Genomic DNA, 17,266 nt, shown 5'->3' on the forward strand with positions numbered 1-17,266 from the left:
TCTTACGGTCCCTCCGGGACCGTCAAATCGCGGGTCCGGGTCCTTTTACCCAAAATGTTGACCTAAGTCAACCTAAATTCATTTTAAAAGCAAAATTCATCATTTTTCACAGATTTTCACATAATGACTTTCCGGATACATGTACGGACTGCACACGTAAATCGAGGTGAGACAATAAGGAGGTTTTAAGGCCTCGGAACACAAAATTTACTTTCAAAACAAGTGATGACCATCACACTTGCCCGTTCCATAAAAACATTCGAGGAACTGGGAGACAAGTTCGTCTCCACCCATGCCGGGGTCAAAAAAGCAGAGGCGAGGGTGAACGTCATATTCGCCATTAAGCAATCGCATGGAGAAGGGCTCAGGGACTTCCTCGCTCGGTTCAACCGTGTAAGAATGACCCTTCCAAATGTATCTGAAGGAATGGCGGTAGCCGCTTTCCAGAACGGGCTAAGCAGAAGTGGGTCGCGGGCGGCCAAAAAGTTTCTGAGCCGACTCATGAAATACCCTCCAACCACTTGGGACGAGATACACAACGTCTACTGTGCCGAGGTAAGAGCTGACGAGGACGATCTCAACGGACCTACCCAAAGTCTGACCTCGGTCAAAATGGAGTCTAGGAAAGACCGGAGAAACGACAACAGGAGGGATCTAGCGGAATCCCAACCTAATCGAGAAAGACATCGGCCTTATGTCAGAGGCACCCTCATGCCACCTCCACGCTATGATGAAGGTCCATCCAGGCCGCGAACGGGAATTCACCGAAATGAGAGAGGTATGCCCCCTTTATTATCAGCTCACAATTTTTGTGCTTCCCCTTCAGAAATAGTCTACGCACTGGAGAAGCTCGGCCCAAAAGTGAAATGGCAATAGAAGATGAGATCCGACCCGAGCACCAGAAAGTCAAATGCCCTCTGTGAATTCTACCAGGAACGGGGTCATAAAACCAAGGACTGCATCGCCCTAAGACAGGAGGTCGTGAATATGCTTCACCAAGGGCACTTGAAAGAGCTGATGAGCGATCGTGGGAGGGCCAACTTCACCAGGGACCTCCCAAACCACCTTCCCCAGTTCAGACCATTCAAATGATAATCGGAGGAGGCGACAACGCATATATCAACAGCATGAAGTTCACCACCACCCACAAACTCAAACGGTCCATCAGCCACGAATGGTATGACGAACTCGAAGAAAGTATCATATTCGATAAGTCAGATACCCACAGTTTGGTCTTTCCTCACTATGACGCTCTTGTCATTACTTTACGTGTCTTTGATACTGATGTAAAACGTATTATGGTCGATTATGGAAGCGGCGCGTGCATCATCCATCCTCGAGTTCTCACCCAAATGAATCTCGAGGAAAAGATAGTGCCACGTTGCATCACGCTGACAAGCTTTAACAATGCAGTTGAGCGGACATCTGGAGAAATCACACTGCCCGTCCTGGCCGGCGGCATCACTTTGGAGACCACGTTCCACATCATGGACCAGGATACGGCGTACAATGCCATCATAGGCCGATTGTGGATACATGCCATGAAAGCCGTCCCCTCCAGCTTATACCAAGTCATTAAATTTCCCACCCCCTGGGAGTGTTCTACATCCGATGAGAGCAACGCACGGCCCGAGAATGCTACCGCATCGCCCAAGACTGCACATACACCCAACAATTAAAAGGAAAGGCCGAGAAGGCATAACAAAGTCGGGGTCAGATGGCGATGAAAGGAAAGATGTCATCAGAGACCCTAAAATCATAGAAGCCACAAGGTCAACCGTAGAGGACCTTGACCCCGTCCAACTAGATGACGCCGACCATATCAAGAAAGCTTTAATCGGCCATAAGCTCCAAGATCCAGGTAAATTTCGCCAATTCTTAAAAAATAACGTAGACCTATTTGCTTTTTCCCATGCAGACATGCCAGGTATCCCGAAGGAGATAGAAACTCACAAGTTGAACGTCGACCCGTTTTACCCCCAGTGAGGCAATTTTAAATGAAAGTTCGGCTCTACAATAAATGACGCGGTTCACGAAGAGGTCGAAAAATTATCGGTGAACGGTTCTATCAGAAAATCAAAGTACCCTCAGTGGGTCGCCAATGTGGTCATGGTGAAAAAGATGAATGGAAAGTCGCGGATGTGCGTAGACTTCACAGATCTGAACAAAGCCTGCCCAAAACTTGTTCCTGCTGCCCCATATCGACCAACTCATCGACGCTACAGCCGGGCACGAACTGCTGAGCTTCTTGGACGACTACTTGGTCTACAACCAAATACTAATGGAGGTGGAGGACCAGGAAAAAACCACCTTCATCACCCACCAGGGGACATATTGCTACAGGGTAATGTCGTTTGGGTTGAAAAATGCAGGGGCAACATACTAGAGGCTAGTGACTAGAATGTTCAAAGATCAACTCGACAAGACCATGGAAGTATATATAGACGACATGTTGGTCAAGTCAAAAAGGAAGGAAGACCATATCGACCACTTGAGGGAAGCGTTCGACATACTCAGAAGGTACGGCATGAAATTGAACCCCGAAAAATGTGCTTTCGGTGTAACCTATGGAAAATTCCTCGGCTTTTTGGTATCACAAAGAGGAATCGAGGTCAATCCCGACCAAATCAAGTCTATAGAAGGAATCCCAGAAAGTCTAACCAGCAAAAAACAAGTGCAAAAGCTGATCGGTCGGATAGCCGCCCTGTCAAGATTTACTCGCGGTCCTCCGATAGGTGCCACAAATATTTTGGCGTGCTTAAAAAGGATAACGGACTCCAATGGAATTCCGAGTGTGTCACGCCCCAAGCTCGGGGAGCACGACCGACGCTCAACCGAGGGAACCCGGCCGACCAAGCCTGCTAGACACTTTCTACCCAACTCACTTACGATCAAGAGAAGGCATGTTTTCATTAATTAGGCAATAAGAGATCATACAAGTACATTACTAATCCATTTCATTAGTTACATCACTGTTAAGATTCAAAATACATACACCTTACGATTTAGTGGAACAAGAGTCCAAAATACAACATATTCCATTGACCTTCCCAACACCCATATACAACCTACATAATATCTACGGAGCCTCTAAGTAGATACAAAAGAGAGTGCTACAAAAGTGCCGGCAACAAGGCCCCGGCTATACCTCAAAACATGATAAGAAGGTGAACAAAAGATAAAAAAAAAGTACAGGACCTCGAAATGATGTGGGGCTCACCAAGTCAGCTGGAAAGAGGGTGCGCCACTAGCTGCGATCGACACTGCCTGCTATGGAACCACCTACATCCATTTAAAGATGTAGCGCCCCCGAAAAAAGGGACATTAGTATTGTCCAATGTACTAGTATGTAAAGCTAAACATTAATCTTAATAGAATTAACAGCGAAACAAGGGGAAGCAGTCATGATGTACCACAAGAGCTTCAAACAATACTAAAACATCAATTAAGGATCACATAAGTTCTCGGTTCAATTTCCATCTTATTAGGTTGGTAATCTTAGTGCCATGTGCCACAATCCACAATACCACCGTGTTCCTACACGAAGTCCAATCTCGACCCGATCGACTAGGTCATCTCATTTGAGACATCAACCGTATCCACAATATCAATCAATCATTTCCAGTACAGTTACCACCATATGTGCGGCATGGCGTCCGATCACGGCCCGATCGGCTAGGCCATCTCACTGGAGACATCATCCTTTCAATCAATCATTTCACTTTATATTTCTTTCCCATCTTTCAATACATTGGCACAAGTGGCCTTATTCACTAAGTCGTTCTTGGCACTTGGCCGTATTTTACAATTCATGTTTCCCTTTATACACATTCAACGTTATTATCATATCAATAGCAACAAGGTCTTTCATTCACGACTTGGTTACACACGGGAGCAATTTAGGTTCTAGAGAACATAGAGGCTTTTTCACACAATTTGACATAATAATCTTTATTCGAATTCGACTAGAAGTCTAAGCATTTGTTGCACATATTCCATATCTTTAACACATTACCAAATGATGAGATAACATGATGAAAGCACAGGAACACATATTGCACATATTTCCTTCCACGTAAGCACATTTGGAATAGCAAGTTCTATACGATCGATTTGGGGCTTACACCGATTTCATGAATACCAAGGGGGGAGGGTGGGGGGAGTTCAATTCTAAGAAGAGGGGGTTTTAGCCATACATACCTCAATAGCGTACTGATCAATCCAAAAAGTCTGAACTAACAAATTTTGCGCTGAGTGTAAAAGATTTGTGGTACTATAATAACACATAAATCTAACTTGGCACCACGAAATTCCGGGTTTTAGGAAGAATTTTACGGGGCCTTATATCCTTCCCCGCTTAAGATCATTCGTCCTCGAATAAGGTTCAAGGTTCACTTAGCAGCACCTTATGCAACTCAGTTTTCCACACCACACACTAGCAGCCCCAAATTTGACTAACTCCCTAAATTTCCAAAAATTTTGCCAGATTTTCCTTTGTAACTAGGCCTATCCACCCGTTAGAGAGCCCCAGAAACATATCTCACGAGTATATACACAACTCAACGACATAATAAAACTCATAACAATACCAACTGTGGCCTCATAAGCATCATATAACCCAAAAGAACACCTTTACATTAACTGAACAAGTGATACAATAATGCATAGGCAACAAGTTCATAAAAAGAAGGGATTACACAGCTATTCAAACAAGTGAGGGTATTTCTTTTTCATTTCTTCCTCGACTTCCAAAGTGGCCTCTTCAACCTGCTAGTCTCGCAATAACACTTTCACGGAGGCAATTTCCTTATTCCTCAACTTTCGGACTTGCCTATCAAGAATGACAACTGGAATTTCTTCATATGACAACTCTTCATTGAATTTAGTAGTCTTAACTGGCACGATAAGCGACAGATCCCCGATTACTTTCTTCAGCACAGACACATGAAATACCGGTGTACCAATGACATCTCGGGTGGTAGCTCAAGCTTGTACACTACCTGACCAATCCTCTTAATGATTCTGTACGGCCCGACATACCTCGGACTCAATTTCCCTTTCTTTCCAAACCGCATAATACCCTTCATGGGAGAAACCTTCAAGAATACCCAATCATTCTCCTTGAACTCTAAGTCTCTCTGACGAACATCCGAATAGGACTTTTGGTGACTCTGGGCGGTCTTCGACCGTTACTTAATGATCTTAACCTTCTCCATGGACGGATGAACGAGGTCTGGTCCTATCAATTCAGATTCTCCAACTTCGAACTACCCAATAGGAGATCTACACCTCCTCCCATATAATGCCTCAAATGGTGCCATCTGAATACTAGCATGGAAGCTGTTGTTATAAGCAAACTCTATGAGTGGCAAGTGATCATCTCAGCTACCTTTGAAATCAAGAACACAAGCTCGCAACATGTCCTCGAGCGTCTGAATAGTCCGCTCTGCTTGCCCGTTGGTCTGTGGATGGAAGGTTGTGCTAAGATTCACCTGCGTACCCAAACCTTGCTGAAATTTCTTCCAAAAATTAGATGTGAACTGAGCCCCTCAATCGGAAATGATGGAAATTGGAGTACCAGGAAGCCTTACTATCTTCTTGATATACAATTGAGCATATTGTTCCGCTGTGTCAGTAGATTTGACTGGCAAGAAATGTGCTGACTTCGTGAGTCGGTCCACAATAAACCAAATTGAGTCAAACTTGCGCAGAGTGCGAGGTTACCCTACCACAAAATCCACATTGATCATTTCCCATTTCCACATTGTAATTTCTATGCTTTGTGCTAACCCACCAGGACGTTGATGTTCGGCCTTCACTTGCTGACAATTCGGGCACCTTGCCACAAAGTCCGCCACATTCCTTCATGTCATTCCACCAATAGATTTCCTTGAGTTCATGATACTTTTTTGTAGAACCTGGGTGCACGGAATACCTGGAAGTGTGAGCTTCCGTATATCTGGAACACACAACTGCCCTTGGTACCTTAGTGTACCATCATCCATGCCAAGAGAAAAAGCCATAGTTTTATGTTTACGAATTCCCTCCTTCAGCTGTACCAACAATGGGTCATTGAATTGCTTCTCCTTAACCTCCTCCACAAGCGATGATTCAGCCTTATTCTGCGCAATCACTCCTCCTTCATTAGAGTCCACAAGACGAACTCCCAAACTAGCCAACTGATGAACCTTGCCAACGACCTTTGATACGCCTCCAAGTGAGCCAAACTTCCCATAGATTTCCGGCTAAGAGCATCTGCCACAACATTAGCCTTCCCCTGATGAATAAAATATCGATGTCGTAGTCTTTGAGCAACTCAAGCCATCTTCTCTGCCTCAAATTCAGTTCCTTCTACGTGAAAATATATTGAAGGCTCTTGTGGTTCGTAAATACATCCACATGGACCCCATACAAGTAATGACGCCAAATCTTCAATGCAAAAACCACCGCCGCAAGCTCTAAGTCATGTGTCGGATAGTTCTTTTCATGATTCTTGAGTTGTCTGGAAGCCTAAGCTATAATGTTGTTGTGTTGCATCAACACACACCCAAGCCCGATCCTTGAAGCGTCACAATATACCACGAACTCATCTGTACCCTCTGGTAGAGTCGATACCGGCGTCGTAGTCAATCTTGAATTCAATTCCTGGAAGCTCCTTTCACAACCATCGGACCATTGGAACTTAACCGCTTTCTGCGTCAATTTAGTCAACGGAGAGGCAAGAGTAGAGAACCCCTCTAGAGACGACATGACCTAGGAATGTAACAAATTCAAGCCAAAATTCACATTTTGAGAACTTCACATACAATTGGTGCTGACGAAGAGTCTGCAAGACTGACCTGAGATGATCGGCATGGTCCTCTCGGCTTCGTGAATATACAAGAATATCGTCAATGAAAACTATCACAAAGGAGTCAAGAAAAGGCTTGAAGACTCGATTCATAAGATCCATGAAAGCTGTCGGGGCATTGTTAGCACAAAAGACGTTACCAGAAACTCAAAGTGCCCATACCGGGTCCTGAAAGCTGTTTTCGGAATATCCTGCTCTCTTATCTTCAATTGGTGATACCCGGACCGTAAATCAATCTTAAAGAAGTACTTAGCACCTTGTAATTGATGAAACAAATCATCTATCCTTAGTAGTGGGTACTTATTTTTTATTGTGACTTTGTTGAGCTGTCGATAATCAATACAAATCCGTAGCGATCCGTCTTTCTTTCTTACAAAGAACCGGTGCGCCCCAGGCGACACACTCGGTCGGATGAAACCCTTTTCTAGCAAATCCTTTATTGTTCCTTTAGCTCTTTCAATTCTGCCGGTGCCATTCTGTTAGGTGGAATAGATATAGGCTGCATGCCTGGCATCACATCAATCCCAAAATCAATCTCCCTGTCTGGCGGAATCTTAGGGAGCTCATCTGGAAAGATATCTGGAAATTCATTCACAACTGGCACAGACTCAAGTGTAGGTGCCTCGACACCGGTGTCGTGACCCGGACCAAATGATAGATACATCCCTTGTTTATCATCTTTGCAGCCTTAAGGTAGGAAATAAACCTACCTTTTGGCACCACATTATCCCCTTTCCATTCGACAACTGGTTCATTTGGAAATTCAAGCCTCATAGTTCTAGTTCGGCAATCGAGCTTGGCGAAACATGAATAAAGCCAATCCATCCCTATAATTACATCAAAGTCGACCATCCCTAATTTAATGAGATCGGCCCTGTATAGACCCGCATGACCGTAATAGACTCACCAACCGGAGTAGATACAGAGAACGACTCATGAAGTTGTTCCGGTTCTATCCCGAATTCTATAGCAACATAAGGAGTAACATAGGACAAAGTGGAACAGGGATCAATAAGGGCATACACATCATAAGATTGGACAGTCAATATACATGTGACAACATCTGGAGAAGCCTCTGCACTCTGGCGACCACTCATAGCATAGGAACAGCTGGGTCCTCCTGAACCCTGAGCACCACCCCTAGCTGCACCATGCCCTGCTGGTGTTGGAGAGATTCAAGCTGGAGGGGGTGCTGAGATGTAGCAGCTGCAGAACTGGATGGTTGTGTTGTGCCCTTGCCCGCACCCTAGCGGGATACTCGACATTCCCTCTGAATATGGCCTCTCATCCGGCACCAATAACATACTGGCAGGTCCATGTAGGAGATCCTTAAATGCATCATCCCACACTTGGGGCATGGGGGCCTCCGCTGCTGCTGGAATCTCCCTCCTAATTAGCCTTGCTGGTGCGGTCCCCTGCTGCACTGATTGGGCCTGAATCGACTCCCCTGCTGCTGACTGTGCCCTGCTGGCGGTGCATTGGCTGAAGACTGAGCATTGGACTAAGATGGCCCTGACGATCCTCCCCTAAAGACTGACCTTCCCCCACCAAATGAATCTCCGGGATTGCCCGCGGATCGGGCCTTGCTGCTACCCTCTCTTTCCATCCTGTTCTTCAACTTGCGGGTCTCTGTAGCTTGAGCAAACACCACTATCTTTCCATAGTTCATATCAAAATTTAAAGCAGCTGTGGCAGCCTCATTGATAACCAAAGGGCTAAGGCCCTGCACAAACCGGCGCACTTTGGCCTCTATGGTGGGCATCATGTGAATGACATATTTGATAGGCACGCGAACTGCATGTGATACTCCCACACACTCCAACTACCCTGTTTAAGGTTCTCAAACTCTGCGGCACATGCTGCCTTAGTTTCGGCAGGCAAGAAATGGTCCTTAAAAGCATCCGCAAACTCACTCCACCTCGCCGGAGGGCTCCCCTCATCACGGGAATTCTCCCATATCTCGAACCATGAATATGCCACCCCTTTTAGGCGATAGGCGGCCAACTCCACTCCCTCTGTCTCAGTAGCGCGCATAACCCGGAGAGTCTTATGCATCTCATCAATGAAATCCTGAGGGTCTGCCTCGGGATCAGTACCTGTGAACACTGAAGGGTCTAACTGGAGAAACCTATTCACCCCAGAACCAGTAGAATCCCCTTGTTGACTAGAAGATGTGGGTGCAACAGTCGACCTTTGGGCCTGAGAAGCCACTAACTCTGTCAGCATCTAGATAGCCCCCCTAAGATCCCCATCAGAAATACCAGAACCGGAAGCTGGGGCTGGAGGTGGAATAAGAATATCGGTGGGAGGGATAGTTGCACCCTCAGTAGATGTAGGGGTTGGTGCAGTCTGTTCTGGTATAGAAGAATTAGGTAGTGTAATAGTCAGGGGATTATCCTCACCCGCACCATCAAGTAGAGAATCAACAGCCACTCTTGGGGTGGCATTGGCTTCTTGGCCAGTTCTTGCTTTCTTCTTAGATGCCATTTATTGAAAGTTAGAACAATGCACGAGTTAGAGGAGAACAACCTCACATTCAGTTCTATCGCACGATATAGATCAACAAAGAAGGGTATTATTCTTAAATGTCCAAGTAGCCCCCTAATTATAGATGTGATCGACAACACACCGATAAAAAGGGCTCTACCAGACACGGCTTCGAGACATCCTAGGACATTTTAAAACCTTAGGCTCTGATAGCAAGTTTGTCACACCCCAAGCTCGGGGAGTGAGACCGGTGCTTAACCGAGTGAACCCGGCCGAGCAAGCTTGTTAAACACTTTCTACCCAACTCACTTACGATCAAGAGAAGGCATGTTTTCATTAATTGAGCAATATGAGATCATACAAGTACATTACTAAGCCATTTCATTAGTTACATCACTGTTAAGTTTCAAAATACATACACCTTACGATTTAGTGGAACAAGAGTCCAAAACACAACATAATCCATTAAGCTTCCCAACACCCATATACAACCCACATAATGTCTGCGAAGCCTCTAAATAGATACAAAAGAGAGTGCTACAAAAGTGCCGGCAACAAGGCCCCGCTATACCTCAAAACATGATAAAAAGGTGAACAAAAGATAAAAAGAATTACAGGACCTCGAAATGATGTGGGGCTCACCAAGTCAGATGGAAAGAGGGTGCGCCACTAGCTGCGATCGGCACTGCCTGCTATGGAACCACCTACATACATTTAAAGATGTAGCGCCCCCGGCAAAAGAGACGTTAGTACTGTCGAATAGTACTAGTATGTAAAGCTAAACACCAGTCTAAATAGAATGAACAACGAAACAAGGGGAAGCATTCATGATGTACCACAAGAGCTTCAAACAATACTAAAACATCAAGTAAGGATCACATAAGTACTCGGTTCAATTTCCATCTTATTAGGTTGGTATCTTAGTGCCATGTGCCACAATCCACAATACCACTGTGTTCCTACACGGAGTCCGATCTCGACTCAATCGGCTAGGTCATCTCATTTGAGACATCAACCATATCCACACTATCAATCAATCATTTCCAGCACAGTTACCACCATGTGTGCGGCATGGCGTCCGATCACGGCCCGATCGGCTAGGCCATCTCACTCGAGACATCATCCTTTCAATCAATCATTTCACTTCATATATCTTTCCCATCTTTCAATACATTGGCACAAGTGGCCTCATTCATTAAGTTGTTCTTGGCACTTGGCCGTATTTTAAAATTCATGTTTCTCTTTTTTACACATTCAATGTCATTATCATATCAATAGCATCAAGGTCTTTCATTCACGACTTGGTTACACATGGGAGCAATTTAGGTTCTAGAGAACATAGAGGCTTTTTCACACAATTTGACATAATAATCTTTATTCGAATTTGACTAGAAGTCTAAGCATTTGTTACACATATTCCATATCTTTAATACATTACCAAATGATGAGATAACATGATGAAAGAACAGGAACACATATTGCACTTATTTCCTTCCACGAAAGCACATTTGGAATAGCAAGTTCTATACGATCGATTTGTGACTTACACCGATTTCATGAATACCAAAGGGAGGGGGGGGGAGTTCTATTCTAAGAAGAGGGGATTTTAGCCATACATACCTCGATAGAGCTTTTCTTAAGTTCTACAATAAATTTCGGAACTCTTAGCACCTTCAATCTATTTTAGGAATGTCACAAGTTGATTCAAGAATTAGAAGGATGATCAAGATTCTAGCTCATTTGAGCACATTATCAAGCACTAGGTGTGCATTATATTTTTAAGACCTTTTTGTGAAGATTCTATCAAACCACACCCCATCCTTTACCATTTTTAACTCACTTTCTTCCTATATTCTTTCACAACTCATGCATGCAAAACAAATAACCCTAAAGCCCATGAAGCATCTTGCTAATTACCTAGTTTAGTAGAAATTTCGAAATTATGAGCTAGGGCATAAATTCTTACCTTTAAGGTGAAGACTTAGGGAACTTTACTTGACAATCTTCAAGGTTTTGTGCAAGAATTGAGGAATAATTAGTTGGAGATCACTCTCTCACTCTAGGACTCTTTCTCTCACTCTAAGGCATCAGAAATATGCTCAAAATAAACCATAACATATGTTTAAACGACATGGGATCGGGTTTAATATTCAGAAATTTGGAGCCCCGATATGGACCTGCGGTCGCATATGCGACCGCATAACGGCTATACGGTTCACGGAATGGCCGCGGAGTGCGATCCTTAGGGACTAAAATTTGTGCCTTGGTCTGCGGCCACTATGCGGTCCGCATACTTGTTCTCTGGTCGCATAACGCGTCGTAGAACCTCCCTTTGCAAAAGTTCAAGAATGGTTATGCGGCCAAAGTACGGCCCGCGTAATGGTTATGCGGCCGCATAATTGGCAGTAAACGGACCTCAAAATTGGCAAAAAAGACTGCCTCACTCTGTGGCCAAAATACGGCCCGCAGGTGATTATGCAGCCCACAGAGTGATTATGCGGCCCGTAGAGTGATTATGCGGCCACATAATGGGCCGTAGAAACGAACACTTCTGCAAAACGTTTTCCTTTAACTCTGTAGCGTACTGATCAATCCAAAAAGTCCGAACTAAAAAATTTAGCGTTGAGTGGAAAAGATTTGTGGTACTATTATAAAACATAAATCTAACTTGGCACCACGAAATTCCTGGTTTTAGGAAGAATTTTACGGGGCCTTACAGGGTGCGTCAACGCCTTAAAAGAACTAAAGGTGCCTGTCTTCGCTATCGTTGCTCGCTAAGGGAGAACTCGGATAGCGCCGCCTCGTCTACCTGGCCGTGTCCGATGTCGCAGTAAGTGCAGTGCTGGTACAAGAAAATAAAGGTACGTAGTCTCCAATCTATTACATTAGCAAAACTTTGGTCGACGCTGAAATGAGGTACCCCCACCTCGAGAATCTTGCCCTGTCCTTGGTCATAGCCTCACGAAAGCTTAGACCCTATTTCCAGTGCCACCCCCTCTCGGTGGTCACGACTTTCCCTCTTAGGAATATCCTGCACAAACCCGAACTATCGGGCAGATTGGCCAAGTGGGCCATACGGCTAAGCAAGCACGATATAACCTATCAGCCGCGAATGGCGATAAAGTCGCAAGTACTTGCCGACTTCATCGCCGACTTCAGTGCAAAGATAACGCCTGAAGTCAAAAGGGAAACTGCCAGTATATCCGCCAAAATACACGACCAATGGATTCTGTACACCGATGCGCTTCTCACGCATCAGGATCTGGACTGGGACTCGTGCTCGAGGTCCCAACAGGAGAAATAGTTTTCCAGTCCATACGATGCCCTGATATGACCAACAATGAGTCCGAGTATGAGACCGTGATTTCAGGGTTAAAGTTGGCACTCAAGTACGGAGCTCGGCAAGTAGTCTTGCGATGCGACTCGCAACTCGTCGTCAACCAAGTTATAGGGACTTTCCAAATTAAGGAGAAACGACTAAAGAAATACCAGGCCAAAATTTGCAAACTATTACCCGAGTTCGACGAATGCCAACTCGATCAAATACCTTGAGCGCAGAACATCGAAGCGGACGGCCTCGCTAAACTGGCAGCGGCCACCAAAAGTATAACCGGAAAGGGGGACGTGGTTACTCTCCTCCATTCTTCAATAGATCAAATCGAGGTACGAACTATAAACTTGACTTGGGACTGGCGCAATCGTATTATCTCATACTTGCAGGACGGAGTGCTCCCACCCCATAAAAAAGAAGCCAAGAAGCTTCGAATGCAGGCGGCCAGGTACACATCGTCAATAACGACTTGTACAAAAGAACATTTGGCGGTCCCCTAGAAAAGTTCTTAGGACAGAATCAAATGCGGCACTCCCTCGAAGAAGTACACGAAGGCCATTGCGGAGCTCATACCGGCAATTGAGCTCTCGTCAGATGCCTCATACGAGCAGGCTACTATTGTCCCACGATGAAAAAGGAATCCGCCAACTTCGTCAGAAGGTGCGAGCAATGCCAAAAATACGCTCCTAAGATTCACCAAGCGGGCGAGCACCTCCACTCAGTCACCTCACCCTGGCCTTTCATCAAATGGGGAATGGACATAGTCGGACCCCTCCCAGCGGGACGAGGTAATGTACGATTTCTTTCAGTTTTAACTGACTATTTTTCCAAGTGGGTAGAAGTAGGTGCATTCGCCCAAATACGCGAGCAAGAAGTAATCACATTCATATGGAGAAACATCATATGCCGCTTCGGCATCCCCAAAGAAATCAGTTGTGACAACGAACCCCAGTTCACTGGGAAAAAGACCGTCGAGTTCTTCGAAAAATGGCACATCAAAAGAATACTCTCCATGCCATATCATCCCGCGGGCAACGGGCAGGCGGAGTCCTCCAACAAAACAATATTGAAAATCATGAAAAAGAAGCTCGAGAACGCCAAGGGACTGTGGCCAGAATTATTGCTGAAAGTGTTATGGGCATACCACACGACGTCGAAAACAAGCACAGGAGAAACGCCATATTCACTAGTCTATGGGACTGATGTAGTAATACTGGTCAAAGTCGGTAAACCAAGTCTAAGGCATTCAAAGGAGATCAGGCCAAGCAATGATGAAAGCATAAGGCAAGACCTCGACGAAGCCGAAGAGCGGAGAGACATGTCCTATATAAGAATGGTAGCTCAAAAACAACAGGCAAAGCGGTACTACAACAAAAAAGCCAATGTCAGGCCACTCAAAGTCGGGGACTATGTACTCAAAGCCAAAACACAAGCAAGCAAGGACCCACGGGAAGGCAAACTGGGAACCAATTGGGAAGGCCCATACAAAATCACGGCGGCGGTAAGCAAAGGGTGGTTCGATCTAGAAACAATGGAGGGAAAATTACTACCAAACAATTAGAACGTCGCCCACCTCAAATACTTCAACTTCTAAGGGTTGACGTCTCCCGAGTCATACTCTTTTTCCCTCACCTGAGTTTTGTCCCAATTGGGTTTTCTCGGGGAGTTTTTTAACGAGGCGACAATGAGGGCGTCTCGAAGTTAAGTATAAGTTCATCGCTCGACCTCTCAACTACTTTTCCAGGTCGACCAATGAAGGGACAAGTAAACTAGGACTTCTCCAATGTAAGCATGAACAGAGCAAAAACATGTAAACTTCTCCAATGAATGTATAAACAACGCGAAATATGCAAACACACGAGTTTCTCATTTCTCTACCAAGTTCATACATTACGCCAAACTAAGAGTCAACATTTGACCTCGTTCGAATTGACTCACATTCGACCTCGTCGAATTGATTAACATTCGACTTCGTTCGAATTAATTAACATTCGACTTTGTTCAAATCACTTAAGAGTCAACATTCGACCTCACTCGAATCGACTCACATTCGATCTCGTTCGAATTGATTAACATTCGACCTCGTTCGAATTAACTAAGAGTCAAAATTTGACCTCGCTCGAATTGAATCATATTCGACCTCGTTCGAACTGATTAATATTGGACCTCGTTCAAATTAACTAACATCCGACTTCGTTAGAATTAATTAACATTCAACCTCGTTCGAATAAACAAAGAGTCAACATTCGACCTCGCTCAAACCGACTCACATTCAACCTCGCTCGAATTAATTAACAATACATTCAACCTCGCTCGAATCGACTCACATTCGACCTCGTTTGAATTGATTAACATTCGACCTCGTTCGAATTAACTAACATTTGACTTCGTTCGAATTAATTAACATTCGACCTCGTTCGAATCAACTAAGAGTCAACATTTGACCTCGCTCGAATCGACTCACATTCGACCTCATTCGAACTCATTAACATTCGACCTCGTTCGAATTAACTAACATTCGACTTCATTAGAATTAATTAACATTCGGCCTCGTTCGAATCAACTAAGAGTCAACATTCGACCTCGCTCGAATCGACTCACATTCAACCTCGCTCGAATTAATTAACATTCGACCTCGTTCGAATCAACTAAGCGTCAACATTATACCTCGCTCGAATCGACTCACATTCAACCTTGCTCGAATTAATTAACATTCGACCTCATTAGAATCAACTAAGAGTCAACAATTGACCTCGCTCGAATCGACTCACATTTGACCTCGCTCGAATTGATTAACATTCGACCTCATTCAAATCAACTAGCATTCGACTTCGTTCGAATTACTTAACATTTGACCTCGTTCGAATCAACTAACAGTCAAGAACTCTTACAAAGAAAAACATTCGAAGAAAAGCAAAAAGGGCCAAGAACATACAGCAAAAAGTCATAGTCATTCCATTCCAAGAAATAAAATATGTTACAAAGGGCTAGAAAGACGCCCCCACAAAAAAGAAGAAAGAAAGAAAAGAACAAAAACTAAGTACAAAAGTATCACACTACACCATCTCCACCATCTTCACCATCACCCGTGCCATCAACATACTCATCGTCATACCAAGCATCAGATGCAAGCCTGGCATAACCACCGGCAAGCCTGGCATCACGTGCTTTAACACGGGCATCTTCGAAGTTGGCCTCAGGAACCTTCCCCGTCGTCATCAAGTTCCTATATATGTCCAGCTGAGCCTCAGCATGGATTCACATCTCGTATAAATGACGAGGAACGTCGGGGAAAGCGGAAGCATGAAAGGAAGAAGGTCGAGCCAACAACCGTTCCTTCTCGGCCTCAAGAGCGGCAACTTGCTCACTTAGGCTCGAGACATCTTCTCAAGCCCGCCAATTCGCTCATCAATCCGCTCCTCCCTTAGCGCGGCCGTTTCCGCATCAGTTGCACGTTCAGACCTGAGGAGCGGATAGAGTCCTCTAATGCCGCTGCCTTGCCAAAGCCGCTACTCGAGCCTCCTCAGTCCCCTCCAACTCTACCGCTTTCTCAGCCAACTCACCACTCAGACCGACAACTGTAATTGAGCTTTGCTCAAGCTCGGCTCGCAGGGACGCCACTTGCACTTGAAGATCGACGCACTCGGCCATGACCTTCTTGCTCACCTCGAGCTCATCGTCCTTGGCCCTAAGAAACCCCTCGAGCTCACTGCATCTGCCAATAGTTCGCAAGCTCCTCGTCCTTCTGTTCCAACTCCTCTTTAAGGGAGTGGAGGTTGCCGCCTGCTCTGAACCGTGCACGCATCTCGCGGTACTTGTCACGATACCGGATGTACTTTGAAACCATTTTCTGAAAAACAACCTTCCGCTTTTCCTCCCGACGGGCGCTCTCGATCTCCAAAATAAAAGTCTAAAAAAAGGAGAGGAAAAAGAAAAAGAAAGAGCCAAAAATCAGTAAAGATAGAAAGAGGAAAAAGGCGCGAAATGCAGAAATAATGAGGAAGGAAACTCACCCTCAGAGCCATCCTGGATATGTCCAGTGACAAGTCGGAATCCTTGAGCGCCTGGAGAGTCCTGTTCTCGGCGACAGAGTAGAGTGGGGCAAAGGAAGGGACCATTCTCATCGTATCCTGCAACAAATCGCAGTCCAAAGGGATTACGATAGAGCGAGAGGACCCATCCGTTCTCACCTCCACCCGGGTAAGCCCTTCGTCGAATATTCTCACCTCCTCGGGATCGAATCGGAGCCGGATTCGCAATCATCTACGACCACTCTTTTCGTCCTCTCCTCAGCCGAAGAGGGAACGTTGGCCTGCCCTCACGTTGACGGATCACTCCTCAGAATGATCGCAGCCACCTCTGGTCGCTCCCCTTCTTCCACGGAGGTGATCTCCGTCCGAAGGAGGCACGGTCTCTGCATCCAAAGCCATACCGCCCCCCAGCTCGGCCGTGGTCAACTCGGGTTCACCCCCCGCAGGCTCCTCATCCTCGATAACTCCTTCATCAACCTCTATCCTTCGCCTTTTAAATGGAGCCTCTTCGTCTTTGCCCTGGTCCGACTCATCCACCAAATGAAACACTATAGAAGCCAAAATCTC

At 45.3% G+C, this 17,266-nt stretch overlaps 1 protein-coding gene across 1 annotated transcript; it reads left to right on the forward strand.

Annotated features, from left to right (window-relative positions):
* Positions 1–225: 225 nt before the first annotated feature.
* LOC109219733 lies at positions 226–1,679 on the forward strand. Its single transcript, XM_019384204.1, has 2 exons — positions 226–778; positions 955–1,679. The coding sequence occupies exons 1-2, from the start codon at positions 226–228 to the stop codon at positions 1,677–1,679; spliced, it is 1,278 nt and encodes a 425-aa protein (XP_019239749.1).
* The last annotated feature ends 15,587 nt before the right edge of the window (positions 1,680–17,266 follow it).

Source organism: Nicotiana attenuata, unplaced genomic scaffold (assembly GCF_001879085.1).
Source record: "Nicotiana attenuata strain UT unplaced genomic scaffold, NIATTr2, whole genome shotgun sequence".
Taxonomy (NCBI): domain Eukaryota; kingdom Viridiplantae; phylum Streptophyta; class Magnoliopsida; order Solanales; family Solanaceae; genus Nicotiana; species Nicotiana attenuata.